Below are 19,588 nucleotides of genomic sequence, written 5' to 3' on the forward strand. Positions count from 1 at the left end.
TGAAATATGTTTAGTTATTTTCCCTGTCCATTCTGTCATGGTCAGCAGAAATGGAAAGTTGTTTTAGAGAGGGAGCATGTTATTTTCATTATTATGATTAAATAGATATTAAAGGGCACACAATATTTTTTATGGAACAGCGTGCACAGATAATTTACTCATAATAAGAGCAAGAAATGGAAACATTTACTCAAAGGTTTTTCTAAGAAACTATCTAGCTATCTTATTTTTTATAATCTAAAGAGCCTTTTATTCACCATGTCCTTACAATTGAGCTTATCATTTTTGAAACATTATTTCGTTTATTTATGCAACCATGAAGCAAAAAAAGAAGAAACAATATGTCGTTTTTCAACCTTCAATTAATGTTTCTAAAATTTTTTCAGTGTTAGAACCACTCTTAAAGGGATAGTTCACCCAAAAATGAAAATCCTGTCACCATTAACTCGTTCCAAACTTGTATAAATGTATTTTTTTCTGCTAAACACAAAGAAAGATATTTGGAAGACTGTCAGTAACCGAGCAGATCTCATCCCCCATTAACCGCCATAGTAGGGAAAATAAATACTATGGGAGTCAATGGGGGATGAGATCTGTTTGGTTACTGACAATCTTCCAAATATCTTCCTTTGTGTTTTGCAGAACAAAGAAATTTGTGACAGTATAATATTTATATTATAAGTAATGTGAGTAAATGATGACAGAATTTAAAATTTTACCTATTATATTTGGGTGAACTATGACCAATCCTTCTCCCGCTACCTGAGCAGCCTCATAGCCACTACAACCACACCCTGTAAATTCTGTGTTTGGGTCGGTCCTCACAGCCCCGCACATCCCCTGCCTGCAGAAGAGTATGGCATGGTTTCCAAACGACGTTTCTGCATTCGCCGGTTCCATCAGCTTTGTAAACAACTTCACATGTATTGGCTATGGTTTAAACACTGGTATAACAGACAATTGCACTTTTCAACGACAAAGTGTATATAGTTAACTTAAACATGGACTATTACCATGTAATAACTGTATTATTACTATATGCCAAACTCAAACTGTATTCTTCAGATTTCTGAAGCCAGCATCACCAAGAGATTATTGGAAATGAGGACAACATCTTCATCTAAATATGTAATTCCATATAGATTTTTTGGTCCCTTTCCTTTCATGACACACATGTTTTATGTTGAACCCATGAAATGCTCGGTTTGTTGACACTGCTACAACGCTAATGTGAAATAGGTACTCTTTTGTAAAACCCTTGGATTAAAATAAGATTAAGTTGATCCAAAATCTTGTCTAACAATGCGCCACACATTTTCAACAACAGATTAAAAAACAAAGCCATGCTATAAAGTGGACTCTCTAATGTGCTGAATACCACCTGGCGATGTTCCCATAAGTGTCCTTATAGCCATGAGAAATGATGATAATTACATCTGGACATACATGGACACGGAAACTGAGGCCAGTGGCTGCCAAACACCAAGCGATAGCCTAAAACGAATAAAGATTAGTGAACGAGGAGAAGCTTTTAAAGTTCTGCCTTACAGCACGCAAACTTCGATATGCTTTCTGAAAGAGTTTATTGCAATATAAAAATAATTTTCAATTCATTTATTAAAAACACCTAACCAAATTTAGCAGCTAAGTACCATTTACCTCAAAATCTCGCACACATTTACACGCACAATATAATCTCAACATCTGCTATTTCAAATGAACACTGTATCTCCTGTGTCACAATTACCCATTCAAACCAGCAAAAATACATCAAATAATACACCAGGGATCTCAGCCTCCCCTAGCCATCTGTGCTCCAAGTCCGAACCATCAAAATAGCTAATAGTTATGGTTATTACAGTGTTACCTCTCAAAGGACAAATTCAAAGTTTTCATTTTGATTTACACCAAGGCACTTCTCAGGATGGTAACAATACTCTTCTTAGCAAGTGTCTTTCTGTACAGTCAGCCTTGATTTGGGTATTCTCTGTTTCATTCGTTTCACATGCAAATCATTGAGGAAAAATTATGGTGTGCCATATTTTCATTAAATCTAAAATTGGCAGAAATCATTTATCATCAATTATCAATTATATATGCCGCAGTTTCTCAACAAATCATGATTGTTGCTATTTGCCTGTGGGCATTTAGACCGAATACAGTTTAAGTCAGACAAATTTATCTTTCCAATTATTGCTAATTTCATGGTGAGGTGCAATTTTCTATCTCTCTTTTACACACATTGAAAAATAAAATAAGATAATAATTAAGGTCGGATGTAAGACAGAAAAGCCAAGATAAATAGTAAATATAATATTTTAATGCTAGTTTAAATGATTTGAAGTTTGGGGCACTTCCTGGTGGACGCAGTAAGTACACCATTATAGTGGACAAAAAGCATTTTTCAACCAATACTTTATTTTATTCTAGTACAGTAGGTGTTCTGCCAGAAGCAGATCATTTTAGAGGACTCTTTACAACATAAATGGACTTTTTACCGTGTCTGGCGACTTTTCCTGAGTTTTTTTAGTATGCTCTACAAATGCTCTTTGAAGAAAACAATCATTCCTCTATTTGTAAAAAGACTGAAAAAAATATTGGGCTATACTATATAAAGCGTGTCCCGCATTCAGCAATGTCAACTGTGTTGCTGCTATCCCATAATGCTGCGGGCCTGTAACACCTGAATTATTTACAGTACAACAGTCATCTACGCTATGATGTGCACACTAAATAAAGAGATTCAGTCTATCTCTCTATGCTGCGCACACTTTATCTTCCAGCTACTGGTGTGTGTGAAATTCTCTGTTTAGCTTTTGTGTCATTTTGATGTACCTTCAGTACATTCTCAATTTTCGGATAGAGGCCTATTCAATTTGAGCTGAGTGCGGCGGCATTTTCTGCTTTTAGATGGTGCGGCTTTTCTGTAATCTAAGGTTTTGTGACAATCTCGGAGATATCGGGTTAGAGCTGGTGAAACGCCATACAGCCAGAGTGAAAGAGATGCAAGAGTCTCTTCCATATATCAGGCTCTAGAGTGTTGACCTTTTATTAACACTAGAAATCCCGGAAATCTATCACTAAGAGAATGGCGGTAGCAGTCATTTTGACCGCTCATACTAGAGTGTACTGAATCCCATTTTTGCCATGCAATATTTACATTCAATCAAGCTACTATTGAGATTATAGAATGAAGCTTTGAATGTCTGTTGTCATATATTATAATGCTATCACACTAAAAAACATCAAATTCCTCAACCACATCAAACCACATACATTTTTAAATTTTTAAATATAATTTTGCAAAAGCTATGAGACCGGACCCGAGGTGTGTGTCTGGTGCGCTTCGTTTTGTGTCCAGTGTTCTGTTTTAGGACACCGGGAAGAGGGAGAGCAATATTTTTTCACCGCAGTGAAAATGTTGTTTTTGAAAGTCTAAATGGCAACAAATATGGATTGATGCAGAATATTTTGTTAGATAAAAACATGTTGTAAATTTTCGAAATTATAATTTCAATATATTTTTACTTTTGTATTTTACAACACTCAGGAGCTATATTTGGATCACACGAATCGCACCCACCACTGAAATCAAAATGTGTGAATAAAGATCATTAATAACATACGGACACGAAATTGAAATTCTTACAAATGTAAAAATGTATTACTTCATCGTAAACCACAGAACTCATTGGGTTGCCTGCTAACTACAAAGATAAAATGATGTAAAATAAAAACAAATTTTAGAATATATTAAGTAATAAAATATTAACAATATGCATTTCATTGCATAATAAATACCTTCATAGACATGTATGGACATATGATAAAATTAGCAAGGTCAAGAACAGTTATAAAGAATATTCGCCAATGCGGGATAACAAACTTATTTAGAAAACTGCATTTCTTTTATGCAGACATTTTGAGTGTAAGCTACATTTTAGCTTAGAAATAACATAAAAAAACGGCAGATAATAACTTGCTAGGCAACAGTGGGGCAAATCTTCAATGGCAGGAAATTGGAATGAATTTGACCGCCATGGCAGTTCGAGGTAGAAATACTCAGAACTCTTTTGTGTTTTGTAATTTTAATAAAGCAACAATTTTAGAATAAAATATACATTTATTTAAGAAAAGTCAGGGTAGTGTAGTTACATGGGCTTTATTTCAACAAAGTTACATTGCAAATTTTCAAAATGTTCAAATTGACTGCCTTTATAGTTCTAGTGTGAAGCATAATAATAAGGAGCAGTTATAAAATCTATCATTACAATAATCATGTGTTCAAGTATTCTTGTCATGAAACTTTGACATGCTCAACATTAACACTTAATTTTTTAATGAATATTCTAAGAAATGAAATTTTCTTTAAAAGTGCTTAAGAAACATTGTAATGCAAAGTGCAATACACAAGTACATTGCATTAAATTGAAACAGCATGTGCAAACTATTCCTCTTAACAATAAAGGGATGAAAGATGAAAATTCTTTCATCATTTACCCAACCTCATCATTTCAAACCTGTAATGCTTTCTTTCTTCTGTAGAACAAAAAAGAAGCTATTTTGAAGAATGTTGATAACCAAACAACACCGGTAACCATTTCCTTCAATTGTATGGACCCAAAACCAATGTAAGTCAATGACAAGAGGGTGATTAAATAATGACAGAATTTTCTGTCATGAAAAATGACATCACATTTTTGGGTGAACTATCCCTTTAAACTTTCAGTTCTGGGGTTTCAACCCTATCGAAATGGAAGGTACGTGCATAAATCAACAGAGACAGGCAAGTGTCTAACAACTTTAATGCTAATTCCTACTACAAATACGGGATAAATTATGTATGTGGGGGTCCAGTGGGACCCTGTCATATTTTGCATGACCTAATTCTGCTCACTGCCTTCCTTAAGTGACATATTTTTCATAAGCCAACACACCCTTTGCCACCTAATGTAGTGGAAGAACTAGGCTATAGGAAAAGCTCTACAATTCACCCCAGCTGTGTTCTTTGCAGAGATATCATCTCGCCGCTTCAAACGCAGAGTGAAGAAAACTCGTTCACAGTGGTTTTGTGCCGGTATTGAAAGTGCTTAAAATCAACTCACTGCTGGGTTACAATATAAAAAGGCAAACCAATATGAACTAGGTTTAAAGTAAGAGAGAAAATATTGAGCAGAAAGAAGCGACTTTAGAAACCTGAATGCGTTAGGTGGATGAATACAGGAATTTAATAAACGCTTCTTCTTTACAAACTCTTCCATTTCTGGTGAGGACTGAAGCTCATTGGGTAAGCTTTCTCTGAGACCATTTGGCAGGGATTACGCCCAGCTTAACGTCTGTCCCACAAAGGTCTTTGATTCATAACAGAGATTTGAAAGCGCACTTAAATTCAACGAGTAACTAGTGCATTTGAGAATGCTTTAATCAGGTGCGCCTACAGAGCGAAGGGATTAGTAACACTAAAATGTAATCAGTGCGATTAAAACATTAATGCATTCACATACAAAAGCGTTTTAACAACAAACCAGCTTCGTTGTAAAAGCACTGTGCCATAGACGAGCGCTGAATATGTTCCACCATGCTGGTAGTCAAATAGAGAAACAATTGCAAAGCATTTCAATACTAGATGAGAGTCAACAGGGGGGCCTGTTTTCTTTAAAGGAACTATGAAAGGTGCTGCGATGTGGCGGTAGGGGAAAATTTAAATGCTACAGAGTAGGAAGGATGAATCAGCTAAAGATCTGTTAAAAATGTGTATGTGCCAAGACATCTTTAAGAAAGCGAACATGATGTATATTCAAGAAACTCTCAGAGCTTTTTTCGTGGTGCTTGTGTTCCCGATACAGAAAATGACACCCTACTAAGGTAACCATGGCAACACACCCTATGGACATGCACTAGATAGCCTCTGCTGTCACAGACTCAAACACCTTGGTAGGTTTTTACATAACAACATATTAACAGAGGCATTCCTGTAATAGCCGTGCACACAAAAGCTGTCCAACTGGCACAATAAGGCAAGCTTTTTGCCACTGTACACACAATGTGCGAACCATGGCAAGAGCGCGACTGCTTTTATGACTAAAACATACTCTCACCTCACCGTAGCACTAAAATAATTGGGATTTGGGCATCTCCCTTGTTCCACAATTTAATGAATGTCTTTTTTAAAGGTATAGTTCACCAAAGAAATGAAAATTCTGTCATTGACTCCCATTTTCCCTGCTGTGGTAGAAAATGGGGGATGAGATCTGTGTGGTTACTGACATTCTTCCAAATATCTTCCTGTGCATTTTGCAGAACAAAGAAATGTATACAGGTTTGGAACAACCTGAGGGTGAGTATGTGTTGACAGGATTTTCATTTTGGGGTGAACTATCTCTTTAAACACTGAGGATGTTAGTGTGATCCAGGCTTTTCAAGATGTAAAAGTTTGTTGTAAAGTAGTAAGTAAATATTACAAATGAAACAGCACTGTTCATGTCATATCGGTTTTGTGAATCATGAGCCCAGATACGTCTGTAAGACGTCTGCTAAAGATCTGGAATACATCTGCTGTGTAAAAACATCAGATAAACGTCTCGGAAAAGGCAGTTTTACATACATTCTCAATTCTAAACATCTACCAGTCAAATTCTAGATGTCTATAACATCTAACAAGAAACACCTCAGAGACATTTTGCAGATGAGCAAACAATATAGAACGTCTTAAAGATGTAAATGCAGACATCAAATAGACGTCTCCCAGATGTGCTATCAGGGCTTCTCTCTTCTCATAAAGCACCTCACCAGATTGCAATATTATGTCAAATCAATGTCAATCCTATCTACTTCTGACAAATGCAACCTTATGCAATCTATTAAAGAGGCCCTGCAACGATGTGCCATGCATTCTGACTTCTTTAAGATGTTAAACGTGCTGTCATCTCATGCTTAACATGGTCAACTTGTCAAAAAACGAGTTAGGCGTATAACATAGTATTTTGAACATATAAAACCGTTTCGTAACAACTTTTCTTAGTCCCTTATTGGACAATTCTCCCAGAAAAGCACACGGCACGGCCACAGGAGAGCAGGAGAAGGAGCATGTGCAGAAGTCATTTTCACTTGTAAGCAGGAGAGACATTGAGCATACGTTCGCGAAGTTCAGGTGTTTGTTTGTTCACTGCATTTGGGTGATGAAAGTTATATAAACAGTGGATATTACACTGGATTTGGAGATCGTTTGATATATGGAGCTGATATATACAGAACTGAAGTCTGTGTTTTGTTGACAATTGGTTGGTTCAGCCTACCCCTCCCCCCGCACGCGCCGGATGTTTTCGGAAACAATCGTACAGCTGTATCTATCTTTTATAAATGTGATCAAACTAAATACTCTTTGAAGATACGAAGTATGCAATACTACTCAATAGGTACTAAAGATTAATATATGATTGGCAGAAACCCCATGTGTTACGCCCGCTTTAACCAAGTAACGTGCTAACCAGGCTAGATATGCATGAACAATGTTCTGAAGAAATGATGGGCATCTTAACAGCTGACAGTCTGTGATGATGGTATGGCATTCCCCGTATGAGCAAGGCCTTCACTCTGCCAGGAATGCAGAGGCAAAGCTGTTGAGATGATTGATGACAAGCCTCCACTGGCCCTCTCTTCCCTGCTGACATGCACTCACAACCCAACACTTTTCACCGCTAATTGGACAACCTTGCAAATTCCTTCTCTGAGACTGTGGTCCACTAAATTAGCCACTGATAACTGCCCAGAATTGGTTCAATTTATGAACGTCCAAAACTGTCACGCCAGCGAGGTGTCGCTCAGGCAGTAGATGCTATTGAATAAACCTGTCAAGCGTAGAACTTTCCAAACATTTATTTTTCATTAGTTTTCCATTTTGATGTTTTGATTGAACCTATGGTTGACAGTTCATTTAAAGTCTAGGTAGGTAGAACTTTGCTTGAAACTGTGAAAATAGATGCAGCTGACTGTTTTTGCACAAAACAATCTCAACGTCCCGAGTGACAAAATCATGCAGCGGCCATAAATGGGGCATCACATGATCTACTTTTGCTTGTCAGTTTGAGCCACATGCATCTGCTGTTTTTATTTTTTTATGTATTTCCAAACGTTGTCAACATCATACTGCACTGTGCTTCGCACAAAGAGTGACAGTAAAATTGTTATTGCCATCCATCCGAAAATCTGGGTCTGTTACGTAACCTCAATGTGGTCAATGGCCATTGAACATTTTGAGAACTACCAGACCCAGCGCTGTGAAACACTGCCAACATTCTTAGCTGAGACCAAACAAAACAGAATATGGGGTTTTAGAGATATTTAGAAAAATGTTCATCTAAATATGACAATTTTCAAAAAAAATTCTCAGACATATATAACTTCAGTCCTTCAATTATATACAAACAAATTGTGTACTTTACTTTGAACGTCCCCGTAAGTCACCTTAGATCTTATAAAATCTACAACAGGGATTTTCAAACTTTTCCAAAAGTAAATATTTTAATAATTCAATTGAAAGGTTTCTAAGTTTTTATCAGTAGTGTTTTACTTCACTTATGTTATTATAAAACATTTCTTTGCAACTTTGGAAAATATGGAAACAACTTGTATATGCACTGGTATAGACGGTTTCAAAGCAGGAGCATTTAGACTGTGATATCAAGCTTTCTTTAAACTTCTTTAAATGCGACTAAATAGGACCATTCAACAAATTGTTTATTTAATACAATTATTATACAATCAAATGATTCTATAAATGATTAAACAATCAAATAACAATATAAATGAATGTTAACATAAATTAAATAAAACATTAATTGTTATATCATTAGGCAGCAGCCAAACCAATAAATCAACACCGACCGGATGTTAACTGCAATGCAGGCAGGCACGTTTGATGTTACGGTCTATACAGTGTTCCATCTCACAAACCCCCTGCAATTCCCTCGCAAACCACCAGGCGTTTGCAAACCTCTGATACAATACAGCAGTGGTTCTCAACCAGGGGGGCGCAGAGGTACTGCAGGTGGGGTGCAATCGTTCCCAGAAACCCCAACCTTTTGAACTCGATCGCAAATGCACAGAGGAACGCCATTGCCAATTGATGGAGGGCAGGATTCCGTCTGTAGCTGCGCGTGTGAGAACGCGCATACTCATTGTAGGTCCTGTAATCTCTCGCTGGTGTTAAAATCAATACAACGCACACCATTCTCTTGATTTAATCTTTTTGGAATAATGCCCAAACACAAAAATTTTGTAATGGTTTTCATCCCAAAAGGTAATGGTTCACGATGGTATTTTAATGGAAATCAAACCATTAATTTCTGTGATGGTTTCTTTTGTTTTTATCAGAAGTGTTTTTAAATTTAGAATCAGAACGATCTGTCATATAGAGGTATATTTTGCTTCTTTTTAAAGCGTTTATATATATATATATATATATATATATATATATATAAACGATTTCTATCATATTTTACATATTATCTTATCTATCTTTTTGGAATTATGTGCTTTAGGAACTCTTAGACAGGTGGACCCCATAGACTCCCATTAAATGAAGCAGAGAGGGCTGTGGATTTACCAAACAATCTTCTTTATGGTTCTACCCAAGAAAAAATGTCACCTACATCTCGGATGGCCTGAGGGTGAGTAAATAAACGGCAAATTTGAGTTTTAGGCTGAACTATCTCTTTATTGTTGTTTTTACAAATCAGCAACAAAAAGATTGACTATAATCATATGTAACTAAAAATGTTGATCAACAATACTCCTAAAAGTGACCAATCATCCAAAATATAAAAGTTTTCAGAGTGTAACTGCAAACAGTATTGACATTTGACAATTCATGATTTCTTTGTGGGCCAACACTCTGACACTGTTCCAAAAGGTAAACAAAAGCCGAACTGCTATTGATCTGCTTCTGTACTTTGTATTCCATTTGCTAATAATTACCAATGCAGTCGCTCCAATTACTCGGCTCTACTTAACATTTACAGCCACGTGCAATCCACAAACATTGATTCATTATGCAAATGACAGGGACTAATTTAAGGCTTGCTTACATGACTCCATTTAAAAACCTGCAGCCATGGCAATGCACTTTGCAGAAATGAATTGAGACACCCTTTCCTTACACCGGAAAGCTTTATCAACAATAAACTAATAGGCTCTTGAAAAGCTTTTTGACTTTATCTTTATATGCATATTGACAAATGGCCTAAATGCTTCTAATATTGTCAGAGAGGACTGAAACTCAATACTTAGCTATGTCGTACGTGCCATTGACTAATGAGTCTTCAATATTAACATTGAACGTGGTGGTGCTGATGATGGGATTATTGTTAAGGTAAATGGCACACAGGCACAGGATCGCATGCAGTCCACTCTGAGTGTATAGAGTGGGTTCTAGCACCTAGGGGACAAAGAAGAAGCTTATCTGGTATCTGGTGAGCCTGCTTCATCAAAAGCCTTAAAAATCAGTGACAGGTCGAGGAGAAGGAGGTTAAATCTACTTTAAAGGCAGGGCGATTTTTTCAGAAGCGCTTCAGGTATAACTGCTTTGAAGATAACCATTATCTGCTGGCCATGATTATTTTCTCCATATTTTATCAAGGGACTCAGGGTCTCCCCCAGAACTGGGAAAAGGAGGGTTCTTTGGGAAGCTTCCATTAAAGTATTAGGGATTCAGAGAACAAATGCTAGATTATTGACAACTAACAGTGCTAACCATTGAGGAAGTCTTCTGACTAGATTTAAATAACATTGATTAATTTAAATATTATATTTTAAATAAATGGATTGTTCTTTTTTTGTGTTGGTGACAAAATGAACACACTAAATAAACATGTAATGGGAAAGAGTGCAGTTTTTTTACTTTTTACACAGTTGCAAGGTAAACATAACTAATGCACAGTTGCACATTCATATTTGATGTGACAAATGTGAATATGTTCCCGCAGCAGCTTCAACATGAAACGTAAAACCACTACATCTCTTCCTTCCCATTTGTTTTTGATGCTGGTGAGAGTCAGACACCTGCTGGTAAATTCCTGTTCCTCTAATAGCTTTCTGTGTCGCTTTTAATTTCCACACCTATCTCTATATTTCCTGGAGTACACAACACTATAACCAGAATTTAGGTTGATGCATTGGTGATCCATCAAATGCTAGAACTTGGAATCTGATAATGCATCATTCCTTCGCAAAAAATGGATGGAACATGTTTAGCTGTGCCACTTTATCTTTAAAAAACATATAAATACTGCAGCCAATTTGAAATGATTAGGTTGGCATATTTACTGTGTTTAATGGAGTTCAGTGAATTTGCTGTAATGTGTGCTGCATCTGAGGATAAAGGCAGATTAGATACACTCGAAGAAGTCCACTCATTTACATTTGAAATACTCTTTATAAATCCCAAGCTATTGGATCAAGGTTTTGCAACCAAAAAAAATCTTGAAGTGTCAATCATTTTTAAAGTTCAAAATGAGGCATAATGGAGGAGCTAATTGATAGAAAATAACAAATATGTTGTCAATGCCAGTGATTGATAATCTAACAATCTATTTCAATTCTATATATAATTTGATATATCTGAACTAAAGTGAATTAATGAGTCCCCACAATGTACAAAAACAAACCTCTGTGTGTGTATAAGCATCCATCAGCATCAGAAGATTACAAAATGATTCAACCACATGCTTGATTTATTTTTTTATCCTTTTTCATTTTGATATAAGCAATCTTATAGAGCACATCTGTTACGGTGTTGCCATTTAAGTTAACGTTAAAACAGAGGAGTGGCATTGGGAGAGCTCCATTGATCGCACTGTCCCTGCGAGGCGAGAAGCTCACAGTAACATTCCCCCGATTAATCAGCACTGACAGGAAGAGGTGTGGCCTGAGGAGAAAAGGAGCAGGTTACCACCCACGTCTTGATGATGCGCCGATTCCGGTGAGGCACATGTTTAAAGTTCACACACTCAGCATTCACAGCCCACCAACTGACATTCTCTGGACATGTGGGACAGTCATGACAGGCCTATTGAGAATCCACAATAGCCTTCCTATTATAATTTCTTACCTATTTCCGAGTACAATAATGTTTACAGCCACGTCGAAATGACTTGGCATAAGTGCCACCGCTTCTGAAAATAATGGCACTTAGAAACATTCTAGACTACTTTTAGTCAAAAAGGAGAAATAAGAAAAATCTAAGGTAACAATCAAATCTCGCTTTTAAAAAACTCAGAAAGAGCCAAATTGATTTTTGAAGAGTCTGCTAAACATAACCAAGCAATTTCTGTGGCGTGGTGTGAGAGAACACTTGAGGGCTGACGGTCCATTTCTATTTATGCCACGGCACAACCAGGAGACCCCAATATCATGAAAAGAAAGGGATTCAACCAACAACAGCTTAACTCAATAACTGAGATGTTTATAATGAATGGATGGATGGTTGGATGGGTGGGTGGGTAAATGAATGAATGAATCCATGAGTTTAAATAACCATTTCTAAAATGGTTTTGACACATTTGGGTGCATCACATTACCTTCAACTGCCAAATAAACAACGTTTTATCTCGTTTTGTCAGTCGTCCTTCACAAAAACCAGTATAGCCTATGAAGCACATTCATGAACCATTTTAAGGCAAACAAATAGACTTTTAAATTCAGAATTCAGTCAATATCTCATATTGTGAAGCCCTTCCGTTGATAAAACAAGCAGCAAATGGCAAGATCTGTGAAACCTAAAATGATAAAACTTGATGCCTATTATCCCCAGACACACCCATGAAACAGTTCAATTAACGCTGCTGATTGAAACTAAGAGGCGCGTGATGATGGGTAATTTTATTACGACACGTTTGACACGAACAGCTCATAACTTCTAACTCAAATCATAAAGGAGCGTCGATTCCGCCACCGTCCCTGCTATTCCTCCACGTAAGCGTGTGCAGCTTCGCTCCTTTTCAGGACGCAAACATCCGTGAGCCGATCTTTCGGACGGTAGGAAGCATGAATGACTTCATTGTAACTGTGCAAAGTGTTCCGCTTGGCGGGGTTTACGAAATCTACCCCCTTTCCCCAGCTCATTATGCAACGCTGATAAACGGTTATTATAAAATCACAAGCAAACCAGAAAAAAAGCATCGACCGACGTGGTCTACGAATGAGATTCGGGTTTTGTGGTTGTTTCACACGGCAGCCTGTGTGTGACCCAAATAAAAGTGATGGGGCGACACTGGGGGAATCTGCCCGAGCGTTGTTTACAAAACTGAGAGCGGAGCGACTGATGCGAGGGGAGATGCAGGAAGCAGCCAAGTTTAGTTTGAACAGTTACACACTTGAGTCTCCTACCTGAGCAGCGTGGTATCTCCCTGTCTGCTGATCACATTCTCGATGGACGCAAAGTCCACGGTCTGTCCGGCGGGCAAACACGATGGTAAAAAGCAGCAAACACTGAGAATTATAGCGGTGAGCCACTGACCGGAGACGCACGCATCCTGCACCGCAATCATGATGTCCATCGCCGCCGAAACAAGGAGTACGATCCGCGCCTTAATCAAAAATAAAAAACAAATATCTGGTCGACAATATATTAATCCCCACTCTTCCTCCGCGAAAAGCCCGAGAAATGGCGTTCCGTGTAGTTTCCCCGATTTGTTTTGATCGGAACCCGACCGCGGGAAGAAGACGACTCTCCAGTGGCTCGCACACCATCTAGTGAGGAAATGGGAAACGGGAGCAGAGCTAGCAGCAGACAACCCCCGGCTCTGATCCTGTTGCCATGCGGCCGTTTCCCAGGCAACCCGTTCCCTGTAGTTCGTGATGGAGCAGTTAAGCGGGTGGGTATTCTTGATACAGCAACACTATTTAAATGCCGTCGCCCGGTGAGTTTTTACCACCCGAGGTTTACCAACCAGGAACCTCGAGACGTCCTCAGGCAAACGTGCACGGGCTGTTGTCTGTTATCCCATGTGACGTTTCCAAATGTGAGTCAGTGGTCAAGCAAGATTAAAAATGACATGGGTCACAACTTGTTTTGTCATCAGTGGACCTGCAGCCCAGAGAAACAAACAAATACTGTTTTCCTCAGAAGTTACTGCATGACATATTTCCTCACAGTTGGTCACCACCATCCAATTTTAGAATCGTGGCCCCAAAGATTTCATGGCACTGTTAAGAACAAAGGAAGTGGGAAATCATTCACAGAATGGCTGATACGCACCACCATATCACAAGCGCTACACCAACATCTTTTATATTTGCCCTTAAGATGCTCAAAGCTACCTTTAGTCCGTTTTCTCTGTTGCCTTGAGATAAAACCGGTAGGCTAGGCGTGGAATACTTTTGCGAATCAGTAGATATTAGTGTAACATTTCATTCGACCGGATGAGCATTTTGACTAATAAGTTAGTAGAACATCCAGTACTAACATTTCATTTATTTTGTGCAATTTAAAACCTCATTTTTTTGGGTTTCTCACATTTCCTTTTAATAGTAAAGAATCTGGTGCACAGATGCTTTGATATAGGTTCTTTATTGTGGTCATCGTTTTCATGTGAATGTTTTCGTTTTCCTCTCACAATGACCGTTCCTTTGATTCGATTTTTTATCATCTCACCGGATACGGCCTTTCTTTTTGTTTCCTTTAAAAAAAAATCTGTTACTTTTCCCCTCTGCTTTCTACGGTATTGCATTATCTTGCCTTATTTCTCTTTATTTTTTATATACTGTTGTTGCGCACAGTATTTGAGGTCAATGGAACCTAATGTTCCAAGCACAATTGAGAGCCTTTTATTTTAGAAGGGGATCTGAGGTAAGGCTCGCCATAGGTCTGCCATTTTCGAGAACCTATATCCATTCGCTTCTGTTGGTTGTACATTACCCAGTGTGCAATTTAATGGACGTGTCTAATAAGAAATATATTTACTGTTGACTCACTGACACGGTCGGCCTATTTGTAAAAGGGCTCTGATATAAGCATTTCCAAGCTGCTCGTGTTGAGTATTTCCTTTTAATTGGGAAAGACGTGGTTTGGATATAATTGCTTGAATGTCATTAGCGTTAATGGCAACCAAAGTCCCTTCATTCCATTCTGTATCTAAATTGGACCGGCATAGTTGGTCTTTGCTAATCATTTACTCAGCCAAAAGCCAAACACTCATTACTTGGTAATTTTACTGTTTGTACAAGGCGAGAATGCATTGCTTTTCTAAAAAAATGATTGATAATTCTTGATGTGGAAGATGTGAATTTGAGGGGATTAGAAAAGTCAGAGGTTAAGAAAGGGCAAATTTAATCCTATAATGTTGACAAATGTACTAAGGCCACAGGTTTTAAACGCGTTTAAAGGAGTCAATTTACCGGTACAAAAGTAACCCAAGACAAAAAAAGAACAGAACAACTTTCATTTATTAACTGTAAGGACTTTTGAAATCCTCTGAAGCGCACAGGACTGAGTCTGCCTGCTCATGCATGAAAGCTATGATTATTATTTCTCTACATCCTCGACACTGTTCTGTGAAGATGTGATGGGGATTTTTTTTCACACTTTTACACAATGCAGCCCCTGAAATAATGTACAAAAGAAAAATGATTCCACCACAACGGCAGCGTCTATTGTTTTGCGCTGTCTCACCAAAACCTTTATAAAAAAAGAAGCATGTTTACGGTCCATAAATGTTCTCATTATTTCTTTGTAACACCTTGGTATAAAACAAGCAAGTGTCCCAAGAATGTTTTTGTCTCTTGTGATTTAAATTTAAAAAGAATAAAATGCAGTCTCGGTCAAGGAAAGTTTAATCTTTTCATGTGCCAGCCACTCGAAAATAAGTCTGGCTGTAGGGCGATATCATAGAAATATTTTTCTTTAAACTTGCATGACATCGGTTATATGCCTGACTTGAGCGGTTGGAGAATGGCGTGCATACCCTGCAGTAACTCAACTGGTCGGGGAAAGCAACAAGAAGTGCATATTCAGACGACATGCATTATATTGCAAATAACCATTGTTGCATCCGCTTTAAAGTGTGCACTGAGATCTAATCTGTGGCATTGAATTGCAATGTCTTTCACAATATATTTCCATTCGGCAGAGCGTAAATAGAATAGCACTACTGAAAATGTCAAAATCTTTCACAAGTTAAACTTGCCGCTTAACTGCTATAATGCATTAATGTGTTCAATACTAACTGATAAAATCTAATGCTGTCGAGTTTACTTAAAAAACAATTTATTTGTAAAACAATGAATATATATTGTGCATGTTGGAAAGTCATGCTAGCCTTGAAGTACTTGATTTATATCTTCAATTAATCTTAAGATTCAATAGTGACCTTTAAGATGCATCAAACAGTGACAAATGGGGTCATTAGAGATAACCTTCTCTTAGACATTGCATGTTGACAGGGTTGATGTGGTGGTAAAATACATTCTAAAGACATTTCTTTAAACATATGCAAACGCAAACAGTCACAACCAAACTTAAACTAGTCATATAAAATGATATTGGGTTTCACATAGATGCAAGGATTCCAACCCCAGTAAATGGTAAATATCATGGAATGATATGTTTATACACCTGTAGAAATGAATTCTTCAACAAGAAATTATTTATCTTGTAACCTTACATGAGCAGATTAGTCTGATCAGTATCTTCATAAAAAAATGCTGATTTCATTTAAAATATAATGCAAGAAGACATATTGAGGTCACATGAACTGCTGAACATGTTATTATATGTTATTCCGAGTTACATGGCTTGATTTTGATTGGCCAGTCGCGACATTTATACTTTTATAATAGCATATATGACAATATTTTAACAAACGATTTAACCAAATTGCCTGTTCAAGATATATGAACGTCATTTCCTTAAAACCAAAAGTAAACGGCTTTTCTTCGCAAAAGGTCTGCATTCGTTAAAAATGACCTAATAAAATATTTCAAATTCACATTCCATGTCCAGTTTTTTTCTCATATTGCAAGTACACAACAACCTCCTAAACTTAACAACAAAACAGGGTCACTGCAAGTCATCCTGAGTTTACAAATAAGTATACAATAAATATGCCTGTAAATCTAAAATGATATTAGAAACAATTTGACCAAATTGCATTTTTGTCTTGTTTAAAAGTTGTGTTTTGATTTGTAAATACTAGGAAACATTTTTTCCTCACAGAAGGTTTGTATTTGTTATAAATGAGCTGATATTTCAAATGAATATTTCATGATTTACTCATGTGTCAAGCTGTATTGGGATAATGTATGTCTAGGAAGATACATCTGTTGCCATACTGCAACATAAGCACAAAAATACTGTGTGTACCTTTAAGAATATGTTCAAGAGATTTCACTGGTCTTCTGTAAACAGTGATGGTCTACATAAAGATCATGGGATTCATTTCTTCATGCCTTCCAACATCCATCACATTTTTTGTTGTGCCAAAATGACAAGATCCTACATTATGCTCAGTTGGCATCATCTAAGAGAGTGTAACAAAGTGAATGCCAACAGGATATACTAGCCCTCTAATGCAAAACAGCTGGTACCTTTGATTTTAGTACAGTATATTGCATCCTCCCAGTTCTCAGTGTGTCTAAAGTTTACACTTGGAGCACTTTTGACTCTTGGAAAGCTAGAGGATTGTTGTTCAGTCTTTTTGAATACAACAAAAAGCAATGATATGAACAAACGGCAAAAAAGCTACACCATCAGGTTCCCGGCTCTAAATTACTACACATGCCCAGGGGAATCTTTCCAATGAAAATAGACAGTGTTTCACTGAAAGCACCACTTCAAGAGACTGACCTTCATACGCCAGACTGGAAGTTAATTTTACATCTCATTTAAAGCTAGTGATCAGAGAGGCTGAGTTTCCCCTGCAGATAGTGCCGCGGAAGACTGGGATTTTCAAAGCAGGTTTTAATCTGCCTGACCCTCTCGCATGGAAAGGTAGACTACCCACTGTGCTCCTAGACCCAGAACAGCTTTATCACGGCTCACCCTAAATGCAATTTAAATGCATTGCCTTGAGCCGGATGGTCATCTTTACTGAAACAATCGTCTTATATCTTTGCTGCGAACAAGACAATTAACATTTTTAGTTTACATGCTAATTTTTAGAAAGAGAATCAAATGTTTCCGACAACTTTGGTATTCAATCAGTGGAAAGCTACTTAAAGAATCCTTGTCAAAAGCCAAGTTTTGCAAAGATCAACAGTCATATGGATGTGGTGACCTTCTCAGATTCAAAGAAATAAGATTGCCCTCTAGAATCCTTTGTAAATACTTCAGGACGTCTTTAACATCCTCTGATCATTTCAGAATACATCTTTGAGATGATAGTCCATTGGTTCCATTGGTACCTTTCAGGGCTCAGCCTAATCTTCTTTTTTTTGTAATTGCTTGTAGAGACTACCACACCATTTTTCACCTCTTGTATGGTGTAAAGGTCTCTGGGACTTGTTTTTTAAAAGATAACCTTTGAAAATTACATTTGTTTAAGATAAACATGTTTTTTAAAACCCATATCTCCTAACTTTTTTATACCAAAAACGAATAGGAGCATTTTTACCAAATGGGATATAACAGAGATAAATGACAAAAATTACCTCATATACTTCCCACTGATTTAAAATGTTAAACAAATATCTTGACAATATACAGTATATATATATATATATATATACATACATAAACTCTTAATGTATACATATACAGTATATTTAAACTCTTTAAACTCTCTATATATAAAGAGTTTATTTCCAAAAAGAGATAACAATTTTTTTTCTAAAATCATGGGTGCACTGGCATTTCCATTAAACAATGTAAAGCGGCATTAATGTTATTTTTCTTGCTAAATAAATTTCATTCTTGCCAAACTTCTTTTACAGCCGGTTGCGAAACCAACTTTAAGGTGCATAATAATATTATGTGACTATTTTTTACACAACGTGACCTGTAAATGTGAAGGTAAACATCTCCGTTTCCATTGCAGTTTTGCTAAATATTCTTGTATCAAATTGCCTAAATAAAAACCTCATATAAGTCTAAAACCCTTTTTGCGTTAAAAGCGAGTTTGATAAATTGCTGTGTTTCCATTGAAGTATTTTTTATGTAAAATTTCATTTTCCGTTATTTGAAGGTTAATACTATTGTTTGAGTAATAAAATATACAGTGGTAAAATATATTTTCTCATGCATACAATTCATGTCTCAAAACAACCACCATCACAAAATAAACTATGTTTGGTCACTTTGCGTGGCGCTTAGACACTCTCTTTGTGGTTGTTTTTGTGGCAAGAAAAGTTTCAACGTGAACTATAATGTGCCTGATTATACAAGACTGATGCTTACATAAGAAGTATATTTTACTATGTTGTATAAAACATGAGTGAGATGTCTTGGCAAAGTCTTATCTTGATTAGGAGCTCACATGTCTCTGTGAATAGCATTAGCCAGTGACCAAGCCAGAGCTCGCACCGCAAGCGTTTTCAGTCTTGGGACTCATTAAAAGAGGAAATAAAATACATCACAGAGCTTTGAGGCGTTCAAGAA

At 37.0% G+C, this 19,588-nt stretch overlaps 1 protein-coding gene across 1 annotated transcript in view; it reads right to left on the reverse strand.

Moving 5' to 3' along the window:
• The window catches only part of negr1 (neuronal growth regulator 1), a 108,384-nt gene extending 94,340 nt beyond the window's left edge, over positions 1–14,044 (reverse strand). The window contains exon 1 of the mRNA XM_056750396.1: positions 13,384–14,044. Coding sequence (XP_056606374.1) covers positions 13,384–13,553 — 170 coding nt within the window. The 5' untranslated portion in view covers positions 13,554–14,044. The remainder of the gene's footprint in view (positions 1–13,383) is intronic.
• Between the last annotated feature and the right edge of the window lie 5,544 nt (positions 14,045–19,588).

The sequence above is a fragment of the Triplophysa dalaica genome, chromosome 6, assembly GCF_015846415.1.
Source record: "Triplophysa dalaica isolate WHDGS20190420 chromosome 6, ASM1584641v1, whole genome shotgun sequence".
In the NCBI taxonomy this organism is placed as follows: domain Eukaryota; kingdom Metazoa; phylum Chordata; class Actinopteri; order Cypriniformes; family Nemacheilidae; genus Triplophysa; species Triplophysa dalaica.